General features: G+C 44.7%; 1 protein-coding gene across 1 annotated transcript; it reads right to left on the bottom strand.

The window, feature by feature from the left end:
• Window positions 1-4,100: 4,100 nt before the first annotated feature.
• LOC123129242 (protein DETOXIFICATION 45, chloroplastic) lies at window positions 4,101-10,028 on the bottom strand. The gene is made up of 14 exons (XM_044549483.1): window positions 9,577-10,028; window positions 9,271-9,386; window positions 8,754-8,897; window positions 8,532-8,653; window positions 8,227-8,362; window positions 7,787-7,883; window positions 7,149-7,249; window positions 6,404-6,567; window positions 6,111-6,182; window positions 5,859-5,975; window positions 5,687-5,782; window positions 5,472-5,593; window positions 4,572-4,626; window positions 4,101-4,398 (listed from the first exon to the last, which is right to left on the bottom strand). The coding sequence occupies exons 1-14, from the start codon at window positions 9,885-9,887 to the stop codon at window positions 4,372-4,374; spliced, it is 1,680 nt and encodes a 559-aa protein (XP_044405418.1). The 5' UTR covers window positions 9,888-10,028; the 3' UTR covers window positions 4,101-4,371.
• Window positions 10,029-20,434: the final 10,406 nt, after the last annotated feature.

Genomic DNA, 20,434 nt, shown 5'->3' with positions numbered 1-20,434 from the left:
CAAAAAAAAGTACAAAGACAACAATAATTTATGGCATTACCCATGGTACATATGATTTTACATGTTCACATCATACAATGTCATTTTTTCCCATGGGTACACATCATACAATGGCATTGAAATAGTACAAGCCCATAGTCATCATATGTTCTATCTATGAGTTGTCTTGGCCAGGTGACAAAGTCTTCACAGCTTGCCCGCGATGCTTTGTGGCCTGCTTTGAGGTCTATCGGTCTTGCCTTCCAATATCCCTCACAGATATTTGCTTGCCGCCAACCCACTAGTAGAAAATGGGCCTTTTGTCCCGGTTCTAGAGGGTCTTTAGTCTCGGTTCTCGAACCGGGACTAAAGGGTCGGGACTAAAGCCCCCCCCCCCCCCCCTTAGTCTCGGTTCTGTTACGAACCGGGACTAAAGGCCCTCCACGTGGCCGCTATCTGGAGCTCCACCTTTAGTCCCTTTTTTGAAGAAAAAAAAATGATTTTTTTCCGATTTTCAAATTTCTGAATTATTTTACAATTTAATCTCTAATCACCCCTCATCACTGCTCAATTTAATCTATAATCTCTATTCTCTAATCACCCCTCATCATTCTAAATCATCTAACTTCCCGGCCGGTCACCCATCCTATCACTACTCCAGAACACGCTTAACTTCCAAGTTCTATTCCCCCTAGTTTCCAAGTCTGCACTTGTTGTTTTCCTGACAATAGTAAGCTATCAATCCTATTAACCCTTAGGAGTTGAAGTTGAGCATGAAATCACACGTTACACTGTTTGAGTTTGAAACTATTATTCTTAAAACCAATAATTATTTAGTAGCATTAATATTTCTTGAATAAGTAGTTTGGCCATAGTTTGACCACAGTTTGACTAGATTTGACCAGATTTGAACAAAATTCAAAAAACTGAAATAATTATTTAGTAACATTAATATTTTTGAATAATTATTTAGTAACACTAATATTTCTTGAATAAGTAGTTTGACCACAGTTTGACCAAAATTCAAAAAAAAAACTGAAATATATTATACATTTTTTCCGACATCGTATGCAAAAGTTATTGCCGTTTTACTTTTTCATAACATTTTTTTGCAAAACATGTCCAAATTTATTTATTTATTAATTTTCCTAACTAGCAGATATAGTAATATAACTACAATGGATTTTATTTTTTGAAGTTTTATCATTTCCTTTTTTTTCAAAACTAAAATGGCGATACACCGAGGGTAGAGTTTGAGACACGAACCCCTTTAGTCCCGGTTTGAGACACGAACCGGGATTAAAGGGCATCGCACCCTTTAGTCCCGGTTCATGTCTCAAACCGGGACTAAAGGTCTAATCTTTAGTCCCGATTTGAGATACGAACCGGGACTAAAGGGCATCGCACCCTTTAGTCCCGGTTCATGTCTCAAACCGGGATTACAGGTCCCATTTGAACCCGGACTAATGCTTTCCCGACGCCCTAGCCGCTCGAACCGGGACTAATGCTCACATTAGTCCCGGTTCGTAACGCAACCGGAACTATTGCTCCGATCCGGCTGTGACGAAAGCCTTGTTTTCTACTAGTGACCGTACATCATCTGCATGATAGACAAAGATCATCAATGGATGCAAATAATATACACAGTTGACCTTCCAGCTATCTTAAGCCATACTGCAATGTATTAGAGAAGATCATACGCCCCCGCCTGGCAATGGAAGTCGTCATTAGATGGTGTGATTTATATCTCTAACGCACACAACTAAGCATCTATTTTTCCTATGCAATGCAGCTAATTTACCGTTGCATGTCAAGAAATGAGCAGGTTATTGAAAATGCAATGCGAGCTAAATCCATGTAGCGTATACATTACCACTCTCCAATGAAGTGGAACTACTTTGCATTTTACAGAGGAGATAAACCAGATAAGTGTTAGATAATGATCTTGGAAATAACTAACAATCGACCCAATGTACTAACATGGCACGGGATGACCTGAACTCCACAATGATGACGAATTGGACGAATATTATCAAGTTCTTTGGCCCACTCAACCTAACCAGACCTGCACCTTTGCCTGCTTCATGATTGCTCTTCTCTCTGAGCACGAGCTTGGAGTAATCATCCTCTGCCTCCTCCCTATTCTTAAACCTTTTATAGCGGCTGTTCTTATGACCATCCACTTGTTCACGACATGTGTGTCATGAATCATAGACTCCTAGATACCTCCCTGAGTACACCACATACCACTTCATCTACCAAGACATGTGTTGAAGCAATTTCCATTTTAACAGAGAAGTTGAAGTCGCTTTCATTTTACAAAGAAGATTAAGAAGTTGTAGTGTGGACAAAACTTGAAGTAGCAGGAGCACCACTTGCAGTCATGGATTCTCTAATTACCACCCCATCTGCTCCTCCAAAGCCATCATGAATATGATTTATGACATCCTTACAATCTGATGCAATGTAGAGGTGTTGCATCCCCGGATCCTCCGTCAATGCTAAATCTTCTCTGCATGCTATGGCTTCAAGTACTGTCGGTGAAACAAGTCCCTGAGTGACCTGTATAGCCGAGCCCATGTATGTACCATTTCTGTTGCGGCAAATAGCTTTGGATGAGTGGATGGAGCATGTGATGGTTGGCGTGGATATGATCTTTGTTGTAGTTTGTCGATCACGTATTTTTGTCTACTTATTTAGCCTTTTAGGCCCAAGCCTACGTACCAGGGCAGCAGACCACGACCACAAATTCACTCCACCGGCCCACTACGCACCAGCAAATTTACTCCTACCTCACACATGCATGCGAGCAATGATGAAGGGAAATCCCTATTTGCTGCCCGTTGCGGCAAATTGTCGCCCCATCGCCAGCCGCACTAGCGAACCGACTGGGCCGGCCCATTTAACCAGTTTGCTCGTTCCTGTTTTGGAACTTTTTTTTCTCCCGTTTATACTTTTTCTTTTATCTGTTTTCCTGTTTCTTTTTTCTTTTCTTTTCCGTTTTCAACTTTATTTTACTTTTATTTTTTTCTTAATTTTGTTCAAAAATTCAAAAATTATTCACATTCTTTTTTCCTTCATTGCTCGCAGATCGGCACGTCTGCACGCAAGAATCCACCGGGGGGAGAGAGAGAGAGAGAGACGGGAGGCTTGAATCATCGGGGTGCGCAAGAATACACCATGGACGGGCGCACCCACCCATGGCTTGCCGTTTTGGTTCAAAGTGTTGGACGCATGCCACTGACTGGCACCCGTCCGAATATTTGAGTGGTGTTGTCTGTACTGTGGGTGCACCCGTCTGGCAGTGTCTGCCACGACCGCTACGAATGCATCGTCCGCCACAACCTCCATGCCCAACGCCTCCACCGGGCCAACCGCTTATTGAGCTTCTCTTCCTTTGCGGCCTTCGCTTTGACGCGACGAGTTTGCCGTGTAGCCGAGCTGATCTTTCGGGCAGGCGTGATGCTCGGATCCTCCAGCACCTCGGCCGGCTCCATCTTCGACAAGTTCTCCGACGGTTTCATGCATCGGCGACGGAAGAAAAGAGAGGGTGGGAGAAAAGGGCAGGAATTGGGCGAAGAGCGGCGGATGTTGAAAGAAGAGAGTGGAGGATTTTGACGTGGAAACAATGCGCGCTGCTACAAAAGCACGAGCTCCGCCTTCCTTTTTTATTATTTATGTTTTCAATTACTCCATGTGTCCCATAATACTATAAGAGTGTTTTTGACACTACACTAGTGCGAAAAAGCTCTTATATTATGGGACGGAGTGAGCAGCTTTTAAGAAATCTGTCAAATGGCCATGCATCATAAAATGGCAAAGAGACCCACTTGATGGTCAATTTCATACCGACATTCTACTGCATGGTAGTCGTCCATGACTAAACCCATGTCAAGGCCAGATCTACCTTCAACTCTCTTATATTATGGCTTGGTGTTGCAAATCCAAATCACCATCCTCTCCCTGTTTCCACTCTTCATTTTCCTCGTTTTTGAGTGGTGCCGTAGCCTAAATAGACCATAAAAACCAAGACAATATATATGGAGCTTCTCCGCGAAATGAAATGAGAAGAATAGCCATAGGGGAACCAACAACTAACAGTAACATTCTGAAACCCGGGATACTACAACTCACATTTCTTCCATACTTTCCATATCATTAGAAATGCATGCTCATAATTAGAACAAACAAATAAATGAATAAACTGCATGCATGCTGGCAACATCAAATGAAATAATCCTCCTCCTCTTATTTACATACACACACGCACAAAAGTGACAAAACTAATGACAATCCTCTTAGCTTAGCAGCTTGTTGGTTTAGCTTGTGCTTCTTCATTCCTCAACTGCATCTGCCCATGCAGCTCTCCCTGCGCTGGCTCGACATGAATTCTTATGATGCAAGTGGCTGCGCCTGCAACTGCAATATTCGATTCAAACACACCCGGCCCGGCCCCACGGATCATAACAATAATGTGATGTGAAGAAGAAAAAACCCATTCTTATAAGCCAGTACTGTATCAAAGAGCTACATATCCTCCTTTTGCAAAATAATGTTGTATGAAAGACGAGAACTAATAATAGTTAACAAACCTTGGTTTCTGGTTCCTCGTGCAAAAAGGACCAAGGTCCTGATTTCCATAGCAACCTGACATTTGTCCAGCGGTTTGCAGTGAGATGAGAGCATCACATCAATGGAAAAAGGATTTATTCTATTTTTTTGCTGGGAAGTACCGATCATATTCAAGAAAATGAAGAATTTTTCAGGTACCCACACAGGCGCTCCCAGGTCCCAATTCACATGACATTAATTTCTCTTATCAGGCAGCATGGTGAAACAATGAAATACTTCACATGCTATCTGACGGATCACGGCCGAAGATGCAAGGCGCTCTGAAATAAGCCCTTGATTCAAGACGCCATACAAACATTTCACACAAATGAAGTCGCGATGACAGGTGGAGGCTCTAACGCAGTTACATGAGAGGCAGTAGGAAAAAAAAACATATGCTAGGCCTTCTGGACTTGTCTATTTTCTAGTAATTCTGGTATAGTTCAGTTAGAATCTGGCACTATTTCTGTAGCAATGTGTTGGCACCACTATACCATTACATATTAGTATACTTCACAAGAAGAAAAATATAGCAATCATATTGTTATTAAGTGCAAAGTACAGTGGTAGTGAACAATTTCTGCCCAGAAAAGACCACCCGCCCTGAAAGCCAAAGGCTAATGTCCCCCCAAAAAAATGGAGCATGCATGGCAGGTTCAATTCGTAGTCTACAACAACTATAATTAGCAATGTCATTGTTACATACTAACAGAAACACAAACAAATAAGAGAAAGCAGTTGCATGATGGCTATGAGCACGGAGCATCACACTATATCCAGTTACAGGAAAAGTAAACATATTGCTGCAGTATCATATATACATGTATGCTTTGCACAGGTGTAATGTAACAGAACAAGAAACAAGAAGCATAATTGATCACCTCAGGATGCCTGCAGCCATGCGCAATCCCATGAGTGTTGTCAAACCAGCCCAGACTCCGGCCAGGCCAAAGACACGTGGAGCATATAACAAGACCAACGATGATATCACCCCAACCACAATCTGTGGAATCCAGACAAAATCAAGAAATCCATGACCAATAGGAAGAAAGAACCAGGATCTATATATGAAGCTGGCCGGAACTGGTTCCCATACCGTAGCTTGAGCGACATAGTCAAAATCTGAGACGCCATAATGGAGGCCATCAAAGATGAATGCCAAGGCATTAACTGGTTGACTGGCACAGACAAACTGAAACGAAAGTTTTTTTTTTCAGAATAAGGCTTAGATGTACGTAACAATTAAGTGGTAAAGTAGGAAGGCATACCAATGCACAGGAGCTCACAACCGCTAGGACCTGAGGGTCATTGGTAAATAGCTTTGCTATACTACCAAATGAGATATACAGGCCAACTGCCAAAGCTAACCCGCTAGCTAGTCCTATCTGCAATGGACAATAATTTAATCTGTGTTTTCTATCAACACAAGAGACAGCAATTGCATCCCCAAGAATATAAATGGGCCAAGTATCCATGCAAATAAATTGAACTTCACAATGCAGAGGAGAAGTATGTATCACCTGCAGAGAATACATCGCAACCTTCTGGACCCTTTTGTAGTCCAATATTGCATAAGAGCTTGCTATCAGAGCCTAAGAAATGCAAGCAAAGTTAGCCTGCACTTATGGACCAGATAAATCATGACAAGATCCTTCAGTTAGAGAAACGATATTTGTATTTAATAGTTCAAATTATGATGACGCATTTAGTAGTATGTCATGTAAGGTTCTGTACAAATTTTGATACAGAACGACAGCTGCAAAAGGAAGCTGATCTAACAGTAGGGATGATTTCTATAACTGAAAATACATACCTGGGCAGAAACTGCTAAGGCGTCTGCAAGCAGAGATACAGCAAGCCATACTTGCAAACAAATCTGATGAGCAGCCATAGCTGTTGGGCCTTGTCGAGCAGCCATCGATGTACCGATGGTCATAGTTAACAGAATTGAGAGGGTTCGTCCCAATAGCATGCCACCTAACAATTTCAAGAAAACAGACATATATTGTAAAATTAATCAACAGGTGAACAGAGAAACAAAGGGAAGAAAAAGAAAACAGAGAAAAATAGCACAGGCGCATTAGTGCAAGCAAAGATCTCTAAATAATATCGGCGTAACAAGGTCAAAAAGATCAATGAGTGTTGCCCATTGCCCAGCGGTCAGATAATGTATCATGAGAAGATACAGTATGAGAGCTTTATCAATAACAAGTTGGCCTTCTTATCTGACAAACATACCGGATCAGTGGCTATATCTTCTTTCTTTTGAATTGTCAGGAGTATTATGTACTTTGACTAGAGCTGGGCCCAACTAAATGAAAAATGAAGCCATAAACAGAAACTTCTATAGAAGGACCCAAATAGCCTGCAGGTTTTGCCCAAGAAAAACTCGGAATTCGCTGAAAAAAATTCAGATTGCGGTAAACTGCACTCTGTATGTACAAAATCCATACTCTGAAGGCCAACAGAAACATATCTGAAGAACTGAACTTTTTCAGTAGCCTACACCATGAGTCCACAACCGACCAATGAACAAACTTCTGGGATCATAGACTCACCAGATTTTAAATATCCACCGAACTCTAACTGGTCCATCTTTGGAGGAAGCAGAACAGCTCTTTTACTTAGAGACCACATAAGCAAAATGGCAATAATGTACCTACATCATAAACCATATAACAGGTGAGATTCCCAACAGCTCTAACTGGTCCATCCTATTTTTGTTCCAATTAAAACTGCTCCCTCTGTTCACTTTTATAAGACCTTAAAGACATTAGAGACAATGTGCAAAACAACCCATTTTGAGCTGTCTGAAATGACTTACAAAAGTGAACGGAGGGAGTACAAAAAAAGGTGAGGCACCCAACAGCCCAGTATTATGAGCACTACGCTTCATGTTTTGATAGTAAATCTGACATGTGTAATCATATAACTAATAAACTACATGCCACAATATCAGTAGGTCTGCTAACAGCCAATAATCTCATAGTACTGCATATGTTTGCCGCAATTTAAACGTATCCAGATAATGAGAAAAAAAAAAGGTAAGTTGCAAGTTTAATAGCAAGTGTTATTTCCTTTGATTATTTCAGCAACATATAGGAACCAAACTGGGAGAGACATTTGCTGGTATATGTCGAATTGACTTCCATAATTCTCTTTTACTCAGATTACACCCAGCTAATAGAAAACTTACTGGGATGCGACTGTCGAAATTGCGGCTCCTGTTATACCAAGCTTAAAACCATATATAAGTAGCGGAAGAAGGGCCACGGCTGAAAGATTGCCCAAACCTACAGGTGTTTTAAATAATCAGCAAGTCTGCAAGAAAGGAGGCTTTTTTACATCAGATAGCTGTATGGAACGCTTCCAATTCAAATGAGACTTGCTTACAAACAGCATCAATGTGCAAATGCGTGAATGATAAACTATTCATGGGCTTTGGCATTGGAAAGTGGAACATAGACACAAAAAAGGCAGTACTGGTGTGTTACTGCAAAATATTTGACAGGAATATAAGAGGAAAATATCATCAACTTAGGGGGACACCACCATTATGTGCATCAAAAGGTAGCTTTTGCACTCACAACTGGTGAGAACACAATGCCAGTAAGCAAACGATGAGGTAGTTATTACCTATAAAAAGTACGGGAGTCTTTGTATCCTTGAATCCACGAAAGATACCCTGCACTGCTAACATAATCACATTTGCAGGTGCTCCTAAGGCTCTCAGCGAAAGAAAGAGCCGCGCAGAAGCATACATCGGAGAGGCCTGTGTAAGAAGTAAACTTAGACTTTCTGCTAACAAGCAGAAGTGAAATTCACTGTTCTGAATCCAGTTAAGGAGTGAAATCCATTGCTCATAATGCGCATAAATTAAGGAGAGAAAGAAAAACGCATAAATGGTAACAGGCACCATCATGATATATAGACATACATACAGGTGACACGCCCATTAGTTTAAGAAACAGTCCTGATCCTAGGAACAATGCCAATGCTTCGATTGTACCAATCGCAGCAGCTAAAACCAAAGCCGACGACACGGATGGCAGCTGCAGTTTGCCTGCAACGCGTAGAGGAGAGTTGAAGTTGCATTGTCTGAAGAAGCAGAGTTGCACACAAAACTATTTTTTTATTGAGCTTGAGCAGATGGATCCTGTTACCTGAAGTAGAATGCTTGGTAGCGTTCTTGGAAATGTCCTCTGCCACAAATGAGGTTGCTATGCTCAACAAGGGGATGTTGAAAATCTTGGACAGGATGTTAAAAATAGCGACACCAATGCCAGCCGATGCTAGCTCCAGAGCACCTTGAGAAGATAATGCCAAGATTTAGACAGAGAATATAACTAACAAGTTGCTTTCATGCAGCAGGGATGTGTGTCTACAAGACACCTTCAGTTGAGAGTGTAGGCAGTAACATTCCTTCCTAAGGCGTCCGTCCCATATGAGGTAGGTAATACCAATCTGTCTGGGTGTCATAGTATTTCACCACTGTAGTAGAAGAGGCTTATGGTGATAGATAGATAATTAAAGGTTTTAGCACTTAAGTGCCAAATAGACATGATGATATTACTAATTGCAATTGGCATACAAGGAACATGAGTTGATGAGTGGCATTGATTGATGATGGGCGGTCTCGAACGAACGACAAGAGTTGTTAGTGAGTAAAAAATTACCAACCTAATTTGCCGATGTAGGCGGTCTCCATGAGTTGCGCCATGGGGTCGATGGCCTGGCCTAAGACTGCAGGCAGGGCTAGAAGAATGAGGTCGATGCCGACAGTGCCGCTGCTGCTGCTGCGTATTTGTTGGATTGTTGTTGTTATGTTAGATACAAAAGGCAGCAGAAACATATGATTGCAACATAGATAGATTTGGGTCCAAGGTAGGTAGGTAAGCATCTAGGAGTAGTATCTATCTTATTAGCAAGCAAGTGTGTATCCTTAGTAGTATCTTAAAAGTCCCATACAAGGAAAATGAATCTTACAACAAGAGAGCATTGTCCTCCTCCTCCTCCTCCTCCTCCTCCTTGGAAAGAGGCAGCGCGTGGAGAGGGGAAATTGATGTGCCGGTGCGCCGCCGCCTTGTGAAATCCTTGGCGAGGACGGGGATGATGATGGCGTTGGGCTTGGTGGTTCCTACCCCTGCCCCTGCCCCTGCCCCTGCCCCTGCCCATGGGGAGGAAGAAGCAGAAGCAGTCCTGCTGCTGCTGCTGCTGCTCAGAGACGATGGCCATCCAGAGGGGCATAGCAGCGCTGGCTGGCCGGAGACGAGCGCCCTCTGTATATGTATCCCCATCCGCTCCACTCAACCTCCCTCTTTGTACAGTACAGTACAGTACAGTACAGAGCGGCGGCTTGCCGGAGATGGCTGGCGGGCGGTGGCGGTGGCGGTGGCGGGGGAAGAGGAGGAGAAACAGAGAGAGGATAATGATTTTTTCTTATTTTTCTAGAATTCAGAGGATGGATAATGATGATGACAACGAAACGCACCGCACCGCACCTATGGGCCGCCCATCCATCCATCCATCCAGTGGGCGGCCCGGCCCGGCCCAAGAAGAAACGCCAACGAGTGGCCCGCCCCAACATAGCCCACTAATGAATGATGTCATAACCCCTCTCTCTCTCTGTTGGGATGGGATGGGATGGGATGGGATGGAATGGACCCACGTGAATAAAAGCATTAGTGCATCTCCAACTCAACCACGCGTCGGCCCTTACGCGATTTCAGCGCCCCGCCCCGGTGTGACCATCTAAGGCCAGCTCCACCGCGCGGCCATATTCCATCCGGCCCCGTTCGTTTGGGATAAAAGGGGACAAGCTAGACGGCCCAGCACGCGACGGGCTGGACCCATCTGGTCTGTTTTGTGTCCGGGCCGACCCATTTCGAACGCAAACATGCGCGCGCTGGGTTTGGGTCGCGGCGGACAGCAAACGGACGCGCCGCTTGTCCGCTTCGGGGCCGCGTGGCAGGCGACCACCTACCTCCCACTGTCTGACATTAATGCGCACGCGCGGTTGGCCCCACCCGTCATCCGCCCAGGCGAACGGTCGTCATCCTTCTTAGATGGGGAAGCCTTGGACCGGTCGTCGTCCACACTCCACACTTCAGCCCGTGCTGCCTCCTCGAAACCCGACACGCCCCCAAACCCTAGCTTATCCTCTCCCCGTCCTCGATCTCGTCGGCCGGCCGCCTCGCCGCCATGGGGTTCTTGAACTACGGCCGCAAGGGAAAGCACGACCGCGAGGCTGGCTCGTCCTTGGGCCGCCGCCGCGGCTCCATGAAAGAGGAGCCCGCATCACCAGCGCGTCGGGACCCCACGCCTGCTCCATTCACCATCGGCCCTACGGCCGGCGGCGAGCGCGACCGGTAGTACATCAGCGCGGATGTATGCCGTCGTTATTGGGAGACGAGGACGCCGCTCCCGTGGAGCGACGTCCACCTCCCCAATAACTGGCATCTCTCCGCCGACCGGGTCCCGATCCTGCCGGTCCCGACGAGCGGTCGTGCGCGCCGCGAGGAGATCGAGCGTCGCCGCCGCCTCATGCCGGACGACCTGTACTATGACTCGAGGTACGCCCCCGATTCCGTGCTCTTGGACACCCCGTCCCACCTCTGGACGCCTTCGGACTACATCGACCGCGACGACGACGACAACGGCGGCCACTGAAGACGGCGACGGCCACGGCATCGACTGGCACAACAGGAGCGCGCAGGCGGCGGTTTTATTTTGTTTTTTATGTTAATTATGGCAATGTGAACCGTGGAACTGGGACGTTTTGTGGCCGTGATGGTTAATTTGTGTTTTATGTTTTTATATTTGAGTTTATTTACTCTTTTTGGGCATTTCATTTTAGTTTTTTGTTTTTTAATCATGTCCACCCCGGACATGATTTGGAGTGCGGCCGCGCGTTGGGTGCACCAACACCCCAATGGACAGAAGTGGACATGGGCGAACCCATTGCCGCCCCAAAGAGACGAAATCCGGCCAAATCGGACATCCGTTTGGGGTCGTGCGGTGGAGTTGGCCTAATGCCATGTCATCTTCTGGTACGCCATGGTGACGGCGAGCGGACGGGGTCTTGGGTTGTGAAAGTTTGTATGTTTGCCCCCCCCCCCCTCCCAGCCTATATATTTTGTTTAGCCTTCCCAAGATCTTGGTCAAGCCTCGCCACTGGCAGGTAGGCAGATTAGTGAGCTTTACTGTGGACCAGAGAGAACTGCTGGCTTCATGGAAAGGGCTTTAATGTGCACCGGACTGTCAGGGTCCGGTGTGGCCTACTCCGAACTCCCCTGCTTTATCCCACGATTTTGGGACTGGACTAGGGTTTTTTTTACACTCGCCCGCATCCGACCCAACACGAGAGCCAAACTGGACAATGGAGGAATAGGTGTCCCTGTTGGAGAGGCCCTAAGGCCAACTCCACCGCGCGACCCCAAACGGACGTCCGTTTTGCCCGAATTCTGTCCGTTTGGATAGGGCAATGGGGTCGTGTCCGGGCCTGTCCTGGGATGCGGTGGCCGTGCGCCCAGCGCACGGCCGCATCATTTGGCCCCATCTTGTCCGCCTCCATTTTAAAAAACAACAACGTTCGAAATACCAAGCCCTAGTTCAGGCCAGCAGCCCTAGTTCACGCCAGCAACAGAGCCAGCGGCCTACACGTCCTCACCGGCAACACAGCCAGCGGCCGGCAACACAGACAGCCTCCAAAATGAATAGTGCTACATGAATCCTCTATGTGCTTCACTTTTGGGAGAGACACACATGAATCAGAATTTATTAGAATACTCTATGTGCTTCACTTATATATTTTGACCTAGATAATTTTGCTCTAGTGCTTCACTTATATTTTTTTAAAGCACGGTGGTGGTTTTATTTTATAGAAATTAGTGATCTCTCATGCTTCACTTATATTATTTTGAGAGTCTTTTAGAACAGCATGGTAGTTTGCTTTGGCTATAAAATTAGTCCTAAATGATAGGCATTCAAAATGGGTATAATAAAAACTTTCAAATAGAGTGCATTAAATACTATGATAAATTTGATACTTGACAGATGTTTTGAGATATAAAGGTGGTAATGTTAGAGTCATGCTAGTTGGGTAATTGTGAAATTGAGAAATACTTGTGTTAAAGTTGGCAAGTCCCGTAGCATGCACGTATGGTAAATGTTGTGTGACAAATTTGAAGCATGGGGTGCTCTTTGAGTGCTTTCCTTATGAGTGGCGTCGGGGACGAGCGACGGTCTTTTCCTACAAATCTATCCCTCTAGGGGCATGCGTAGTAGTACTTTGCTTAGAGGGCTAATAAACTTTTGTAATAAGTATATGAGTTCTTTATGACTAATGTGAGTCCATGGATCATACACACTCTTACCTTTCCGAAATTTGCTAGCCTCTACGGTACCGTGCATTGCCCTTTCTCACCTTGAGAGTTGGTGCAAACTTTCCCGGTGCATCCAAATCCCGTGATACGATACGCTCTATCACACAGAAGTCTCCTTATATCTTCCTCAAAACAGCCAGCATACCTACCTATTATGGCATTTCCATAGCCATTTTGAGATATATTGCCATGCAACTTTTCACTGTTTCGTTTATTATGACACGCTCCATCATTGTCATATTGCTTTGCATGATCATGTAGTTGACACCGTATTTGTGGCTAAACCACTTTCATAATTCTTTCATACATGTCGCTCTTGATTCATCGCATATCCCGGTACACCGTCGGAGGCATTCACATAGAGTCATATTTTTGTTCTAGTATCGAGTTGTAAAATTGAGTTATGAGTAAATAAAAGTGTGATAATCATCATTATTAGAGCATTGTCCCATGTGAGGAAATAATGATGGAGACTATGAAATAAAAAAAAGAGGCCAAAAAAGCCCAAACAAAAAAAGAGAAAAAGAGAGAAGGGACAATGTTACTATCGTTTTTTCACACTTGTGCTTCAAAATAGCACCATGATCTTCATGATAGAGAGTTTATTATTTTGTCACTTTCATATACTAGTGGGAATCTTTCATTATAGAACTTGGCTTGTATATTCCAATGATGAGCTTTCTCAAAATGCCCTAGGTCTTCGTGAGCAAGCAAGTTGGATGCACACCCATTTAGTTTCTGTTGATGAGCTTTCATACACTTATAGCTCCAGTGCATTCGTTGCATGACAATCCCTACTCCCCGCATTTACATCAATTGATGGGCATCTCCATAGTCCGTTGATTAACCGCGTCAATGTGAGACTTTCTCCTTTTTTGTCTTCTCACATAACCCCCATCATCATATGTTATTTCACCTATAGTGCTATATCCATGGCTTGCGCTCATCTATTGCGTAAGGGTTGAAAAGGCTGAAACACGTTAAAAAGTATGAACCAATTGCTCGGTTTGTCATCGGAGTTATGCATGATGGGATCATTTTGTGTGACGAAAATGAAGCATGGCCAAACTATATGATTTTGTAGGGATAAACTTTCTTTGGCTATGTTATTTTGATAAGACATAATTGCTTGGTTAGTATGCTTGAAGTATTACTATTTTTATGTCAATATTAAACTTCTATCTTCAATCTTTTGGATATGAACATTCATGCCACAATAAAGAGAATTACATTGAAAATTATGTTAGGAGCATTCCACATTAAAAAAATTGTTTTTATCATTTACCTACTCGAGGACGAGCCACAATTAAGCTTGGGGATGCTTGATACGTCTCCAACGTATCTATAATTTTTTATTGTTCCATGCTACTCCCTCCGTCCGGAAATACTTGTCATCAAAATGAATGAAAATGGATGTATCTAGAACTAAAATACATCTAAATACATCCATTTCAATGACAAGTATTTCCGGACGGAGGGAGTATTATATTATCTGTTTTGGATGTTTAATGGGCTTTAATATACCTTTTTATATTATTTTTGGGACTAACCTATTAACCGAAAGCCCAGTGCAAATTGTTGCTTTTTTGCCTATTTCAGTGTTTCGCAGAAAAGGAATATCAAACGGAATCCAAACGGAATGAAACCTTCGCGAGGATCGTTTTTGGAACAAACGCAATCTAGGAGACTTGGAGTGGAGGTCAAGGAAGCCACGAGGCGGCCACGAGGCAGGAGGGTGTGCCCCCACCCTTGTGGGCCCCTCGCAGCTTCACCGGCCTACTTCCTTCGCCTATATATACTCTTACACCATGAAACCTTCAGGGAGAGCCACGAAGCACTTTTTCCACCGCCGCAACCTTCTATACCCGTGAGATCCCATCTTGGGGCCTTTTTCGGCGCTTCGCCGGAGGGGGATTCGATCACGGAGGGCTTCTACATCAACACCATGGCATCTCCGATGATGCGTGAGTAGTTTACCACAGACCTTCGGGTCCATAGTTATTTGCCAGATGGCTTCTTCTCTCTCTTTGGATCTCAATACAAAGTTCTCCTCAATCTTCTTGGAGATCTATTCGATGTAATACTTTTTGCGGTGTGTTTGCCAAGATTCGATGAATTTTGGTTTATAATCAAGATTATCTGTGAACAATATTTGATTCTTCTCTGAATTATTTTATGCATGATTTAAATATCTTTGCAAGTCTCTTTGAATTATCAGTTTGGTTTGGCCTACTAGATTGATCTTTCTTGCAATAGGAGAAGTGCTTAGCTTTGAGTTCAATCCTGTGGTGCTCGATCCCAGTGATAGAAAGGGAAACAACACGTATTGTATTGTTGCCATCGAGGATAAAAAGATGGGGTTTATATCATATTGCTTGAGTTTATCCCTCTACATCATGTCATCTTGCCTAATGTGTTACTCTGTTCTTATGAACTTAATACTCTAGATGCATGTTGGACAACGGTCGATGAGTGGAGTAATAGTAGTAGATGCAGAATCGTTTCAATCTACTTGTCATGGACGTGATGCCTATCTTCATGATCATGCCTAGATATTCTCATAACTATGCGCTTTTCTATCAATTGCTCGGCAGTAATTTGTTCACCCACCGTAATATATGATGTCCTGAAAGAAGCCACTAGTGTAACCTATGGCCCCCGGGTCTATTTTCCATCATATTAATCTTCCGTCAACTAGCTATTCCTGTCGCCATTTATTTTGCAATATTTACTTTTCAATCTATACAACAAAAATACCAAAAATATTTATCTTATTATCTTTATCAGATCTCACTTTTGCAAGTGGCCGTGAAGGGATTGACAACCCCTTTATCGCGTTGGTTGCAAGGTTCTTAATTGTTTGTGCAGGTATTAGGGATTTGTGTGTAGTCCCCTACTGGATTCATACATAGGTTCTCAAAAACCAAGGGTAATACTTACGCTACTTTGTTGCATCACTGTTTTCTCTTCAAGGGAAAACCAACACATGCTCAAGAGGTAGCAGTAATGTGGTCGGCGAGCAGGGTCACCCTATTGGCGTACCCTTTAGCCAGAATCCAGAAGATCACATTGATAACCGTGATCGATCAGAACTGGCGGATGTCGGACGCCCTAGACACTTTGGGGATGAGCGAAATGATCCCATAGTTGAGGCGCCCGAGGTCGATGAACCCAATGTAGAACTCATCGAAGATGGCCATGATCTCAGGCTTAATCACATTCCAAAAGGACTGGAAGAATTTGACCGGAAGGCCATCCGAACCAGGGGCCGAGGTAGGGTTCATGCCTCTAATGGCTGCCCAGACCTCGCCCTTAGAGAAGGGGCAGTAAGGGCCTCGTTCTCCATGGAGGAAACTAGCTGGTTGTCGGTCCAGCAATCGAGGGCCACAGATAGTCCGCTCCTAGGAGCGGAGGAGAACAAGGACCTGTAGAACCGTCGACGTGTGCCCTAATGTCAACCGGGGATTGCAGGAGGGTCTCGCCACCCCAGAGGAGTGGGATGGTGTTGCGTCTACGGCGGCCATTCGCAATGGCCTGAAAGTAGGCAGCGTTCGCGTCACCCTTCAAGACCCATTTCTGGGAGCTACGCAAGCACCAATAGGCCTCCTCGTTGGTGTAGATGACGGAGAGTTGGTCTTCTAAGTCGTTACGGGAAAGCCACTCCTCGGGGGAGAGGCCGGATGCGTCCGCTTATACGTCTCCAACGTATCTATAATTCATGCTATTATATTATCTGTTTTGGATGTTTAATAGGCTTTAATATGCTCTTTTATATTACTTTTTGGACCAACCTATTAACCGGAGGCCCAGTGCCAGTTGCTGTTTTTTTGCCTATTTCAGTGTTTTGCAGAAAAGGAATATCAAACGAAATCCAAACGAAACGAAACCTTCGCGAGGATCTTTCTTGGGACAAACGCAATCCAGGAGACTTGGAGTGGAAGTCAGAGACGCAACGAGGCGGCCACGAGGCAGGAGGGGGCGCCCCCACCCTCGTGGATCCCTCGTAGCTCCACCGACCTACTTCCTTTGCCTATATATACTCTGACCACTGACCATTCAAGAAAAGACCATATCAGCTGACAATTTGGCAAAGAGGGGATGGGCACATAACCCACATACATCCGGCGGCAACACCTCATACAATGGCCTATTGCTATGTGGCATCTGCTGTTTGGGAGGTGGAGCTCCACTGTTGCAGATTCCCACACAACCTTACTCCTTGTACAATGAGTAATAATCTTGGAGGATTGATGGACTGGGTGCCATCAAGGAATTCAGCTGCATCGCATGAAAGATTTGTCTGCTTTTTTGAAGTTGTTGATTGTTTTTTGAGATAGCTACCCGCATATTCCAGAAGGTTGGTTATGTTGATTTTGTGGAACCTACAGAGGGAAAGAAACGTAAGAATATTTCATGTCAAAAGAATCTAGTGTTCAACACGTTGGTTGTGTTGATTTGGTGGGCATCTACAAAGGGAAAGAATCTAGTGTTCAACACGTTGGTTATGTTTGATTTGGTGGCACCTAGGGAGGGAGGGAGGGAAGGAGGGAAAGAAACAAGAGAATGTTCAGGTCAAAAGAGTAGTATTCAAGAAACCAACCTATTAACCGGAGGCCCAGTGCCAGTTGCTGTTTTTTTGCCTATTTCAGTGTTCTGCAGAAAAGGAATATCAAATGGAATCCAAACGGAGCGAAACCTTCGCGAAGATCTTTCTTGGAACAAACACAGTCCAGGAGACTTGGAGTGGAAGTCAGAGACACAACGAGGCGGCCACGAGGCAGGAGGGCGCGCCCAGGGGGCGGGCGCGCCCCCCACCCTCGTGGGCCCCTCGTAGCTCCACCGACCTACTTCTTTCGCCTATATATACTCTGACCACTAAACATTCAAGAAAAGACCATATCAGCTAACAATTTGGCAAAGAGGGGATGGCCACATAACCCACATACATCCGGCGGCAACACCTCATACAATGGCCTATTGCTATGTGGCATCTGCTGTTTGGGAGGTGGAGCTCCACTATTGCAGATTCCCACACAACCTTACTCCTTGTACAATGAGTAATAATATTGGAGGATTGATGGACTGGGTGCCATCAAGGAATTCAGCTGCATCGCATGAAAGATTTGTCTGCTTTTTTGAAGTTGTTGATTGTTTTTTGAGATAGCTACCCGCATATTCCAGAAGGTTGGTTATGTTGATTTTGTGGAACCTACAGAGGGAAAGAGACGTGAGAATATTTCATGTCAAAAGAATCTAGTGTTCAACACGTTGGTTGTGTTGATTTGGTGGGCATCTACAAAGGGAAAGAGTCTAGTGTTCAACACGTTGGTTATGTTTGATTTGGTGGCACCTAGGGAGGGAGGGAGGGAAGGAGGGAAAGAAACAAGAGAATGTTGAGGTCAAAAGAGTCTAGTGTTCAACACGTTGGTTATGTTTGATTTGGTGGCACCTAGGGAGGGAGGGAGGGAAGGAGGGAAAGAAACAAGAGAATGTTGAGGTCAAAAGAGTCTAGTGTTCAACACGTTGGTTATGTTTGATTTGGTGGCACCTAGGGAGGGAGGGAGGGAAGGAGGGAAAGAAACAAGAGAATGTTGAGGTCAAAAGAGTCTAGTGTTCAACACGTTGGTTATGTTTGATTTGGTGGCACCTAGGGAGGGAGGGAGGGAAGGAGGGAAAGAAACAAGAGAATGTTGAGGTCAAAAGAGTCTAGTGTTCAACACGTTGGTTATGTTTGATTTGGTGGCACCTAGGGAGGGAGGGAGGGAAGGAGGGAAAGAAACAAGAGAATGTTGAGGTCAAAAGAGTCTAGTGTTCAACACGTTGGTTATGTTTGATTTGGTGGCACCTAGGGAGGGAGGGAGGGAAGGAGGGAAAGAAACAAGAGAATGTTGAGGTCAAAAGAGTCTAGTGTTCAACACGTTGGTTATGTTTGATTTGGTGGCACCTAGGGAGGGAGGGAGGGAAGGAGGGAAAGAAACAAGAGAATGTTGAGGTCAAAAGAGTCTAGTGTTCAACACGTTGGTTATGTTTGATTTGGTGGCACCTAGGGAGGGAGGGAGGGAAGGAGGGAAAGAAACAAGAGAATGTTGAGGTCAAAAGAGTCTAGTGTTCAACACGTTGGTTATGTTTGATTTGGTGGCACCTAGGGAGGGAGGGAGGGAAGGAGGGAAAGAAACAAGAGAATGTTGAGGTCAAAAGAGTCTAGTGTTCAACACGTTGGTTATGTTTGATTTGGTGGCACCTAGGGAGGGAGGGAGGGAAGGAGGGAAAGAAACAAGAGAATGTTGAGGTCAAAAGAGTCTAGTGTTCAACACGTTGGTTATGTTTGATTTGGTGGCACCTAGGGAGGGAGGGAGGGAAGGAGGGAAAGAAACAAGAGAATGTTGAGGTCAAAAGAGTCTAGTGTTCAACACGTTGGTTATGTTTGATTTGGTGGCACCTAGGGAGGGAGGGAGGGAAGGAGGGAAAGAAACAAGAGAATGTTGAGGTCAAAAGAGTCTAGTGTTCAACACGTTGGTTATGTTTGATTTGGTGGCACCTAGGGAGGGAGGGAGGGAGGGAGGGAAAGAAACAAGAGAATGTTGAGGTCAAAAGAGTCTAGTGTTCAACACGTTGGTTATGTTTGATCTGGTGGCACCTAGGGAGGGAGGGAGGGAGGGAGGGAAAGAAACAAGAGAATGTTGAGGTCAAAAGAGTCTAGTGTTCAACACGTTGGTTATGTTTGATCTGGTGGCACCTAGGGAGGGAGGGAGGGAGGGAGGGAAAGAAACAAGAGAATGTTGAGGTCAAAAGAGTCTAGTGTTCAACACGTTGGTTATGTTTGATCTGGTGGCACCTAGGGAGGGAGGGAGGGAAGGAGGGAAAGAAACAAGAGAATGTTGAGGTCAAAAGAGTCTAGTGTTCAACACGTTGGTTATGTTTGATTTGGTGGCACCTAGGGAGGGAGGGAGGGAGGGAGGGAAAGAAACAAGAGAATGTTGAGGTCAAAAGATTCTAGTGTTCAACACGTTGGTTATGTTTGATCTGGTGGCACCTAGGGAGGGAGGGAGGGAGGGAGGGAAAGAAACAAGAGAATGTTGAGGTCAAAAGATTCTAGTGTTGAAGAAACACAACACGTTTGTGACCACGCAATTCATAACCAAATGAGATGAGTGGAGTGGAGGAATTGGAAGAGTGGTCACTCTTTGATAACCAAAGGAGACGGACGATTCATATTTGCGATTGATTTTCTGGACGAAGCTCCCAGGATTTGAAAGGAGGCATTGATTTTCTGGACGAAGCTCCCAGGTTGATCAGAGCTGGAAGGAGTCAAGGAAAGCTTCTTCTTCTCAGATCAAGATGAGCACCACAACTAGTGTTGTGCTGCACCATGCTCCTCTAACCCGTTACATTTTACCACCGCCGTGCCATACTGCAATTCTTTTTCTTTCGAGAAATTGGGAATCACACACAGCAGATGC

The sequence above is a fragment of the Triticum aestivum genome, chromosome 6A (genome assembly GCF_018294505.1).
Source record: "Triticum aestivum cultivar Chinese Spring chromosome 6A, IWGSC CS RefSeq v2.1, whole genome shotgun sequence".
Lineage (NCBI taxonomy): Eukaryota > Viridiplantae > Streptophyta > Magnoliopsida > Poales > Poaceae > Triticum > Triticum aestivum.
The sequence above is the reverse complement of the archived record's forward strand: the minus strand, read 5'-3'. Positions and strand labels throughout refer to the sequence as shown.

Coding starts and splice junctions, on each gene's coding strand:
- LOC123129242 (XM_044549483.1), bottom strand. CDS start 9,887: ATGGGGATACATATACAGAGGGCGCTCGTCTCCGGCCAGCCAGCGCTG. Junction 6,568..7,148: donor CGGTGGATATTTAAAATCTG/GTGAGTCTATGA, acceptor TGAAATTGTTAG/GTGGCATGCTATTGGGACGA. Junction 5,783..5,858: donor TTGTGAGCTCCTGTGCATTG/GTATGCCTTCCT, acceptor CTTTCGTTTCAG/TTTGTCTGTGCCAGTCAACC.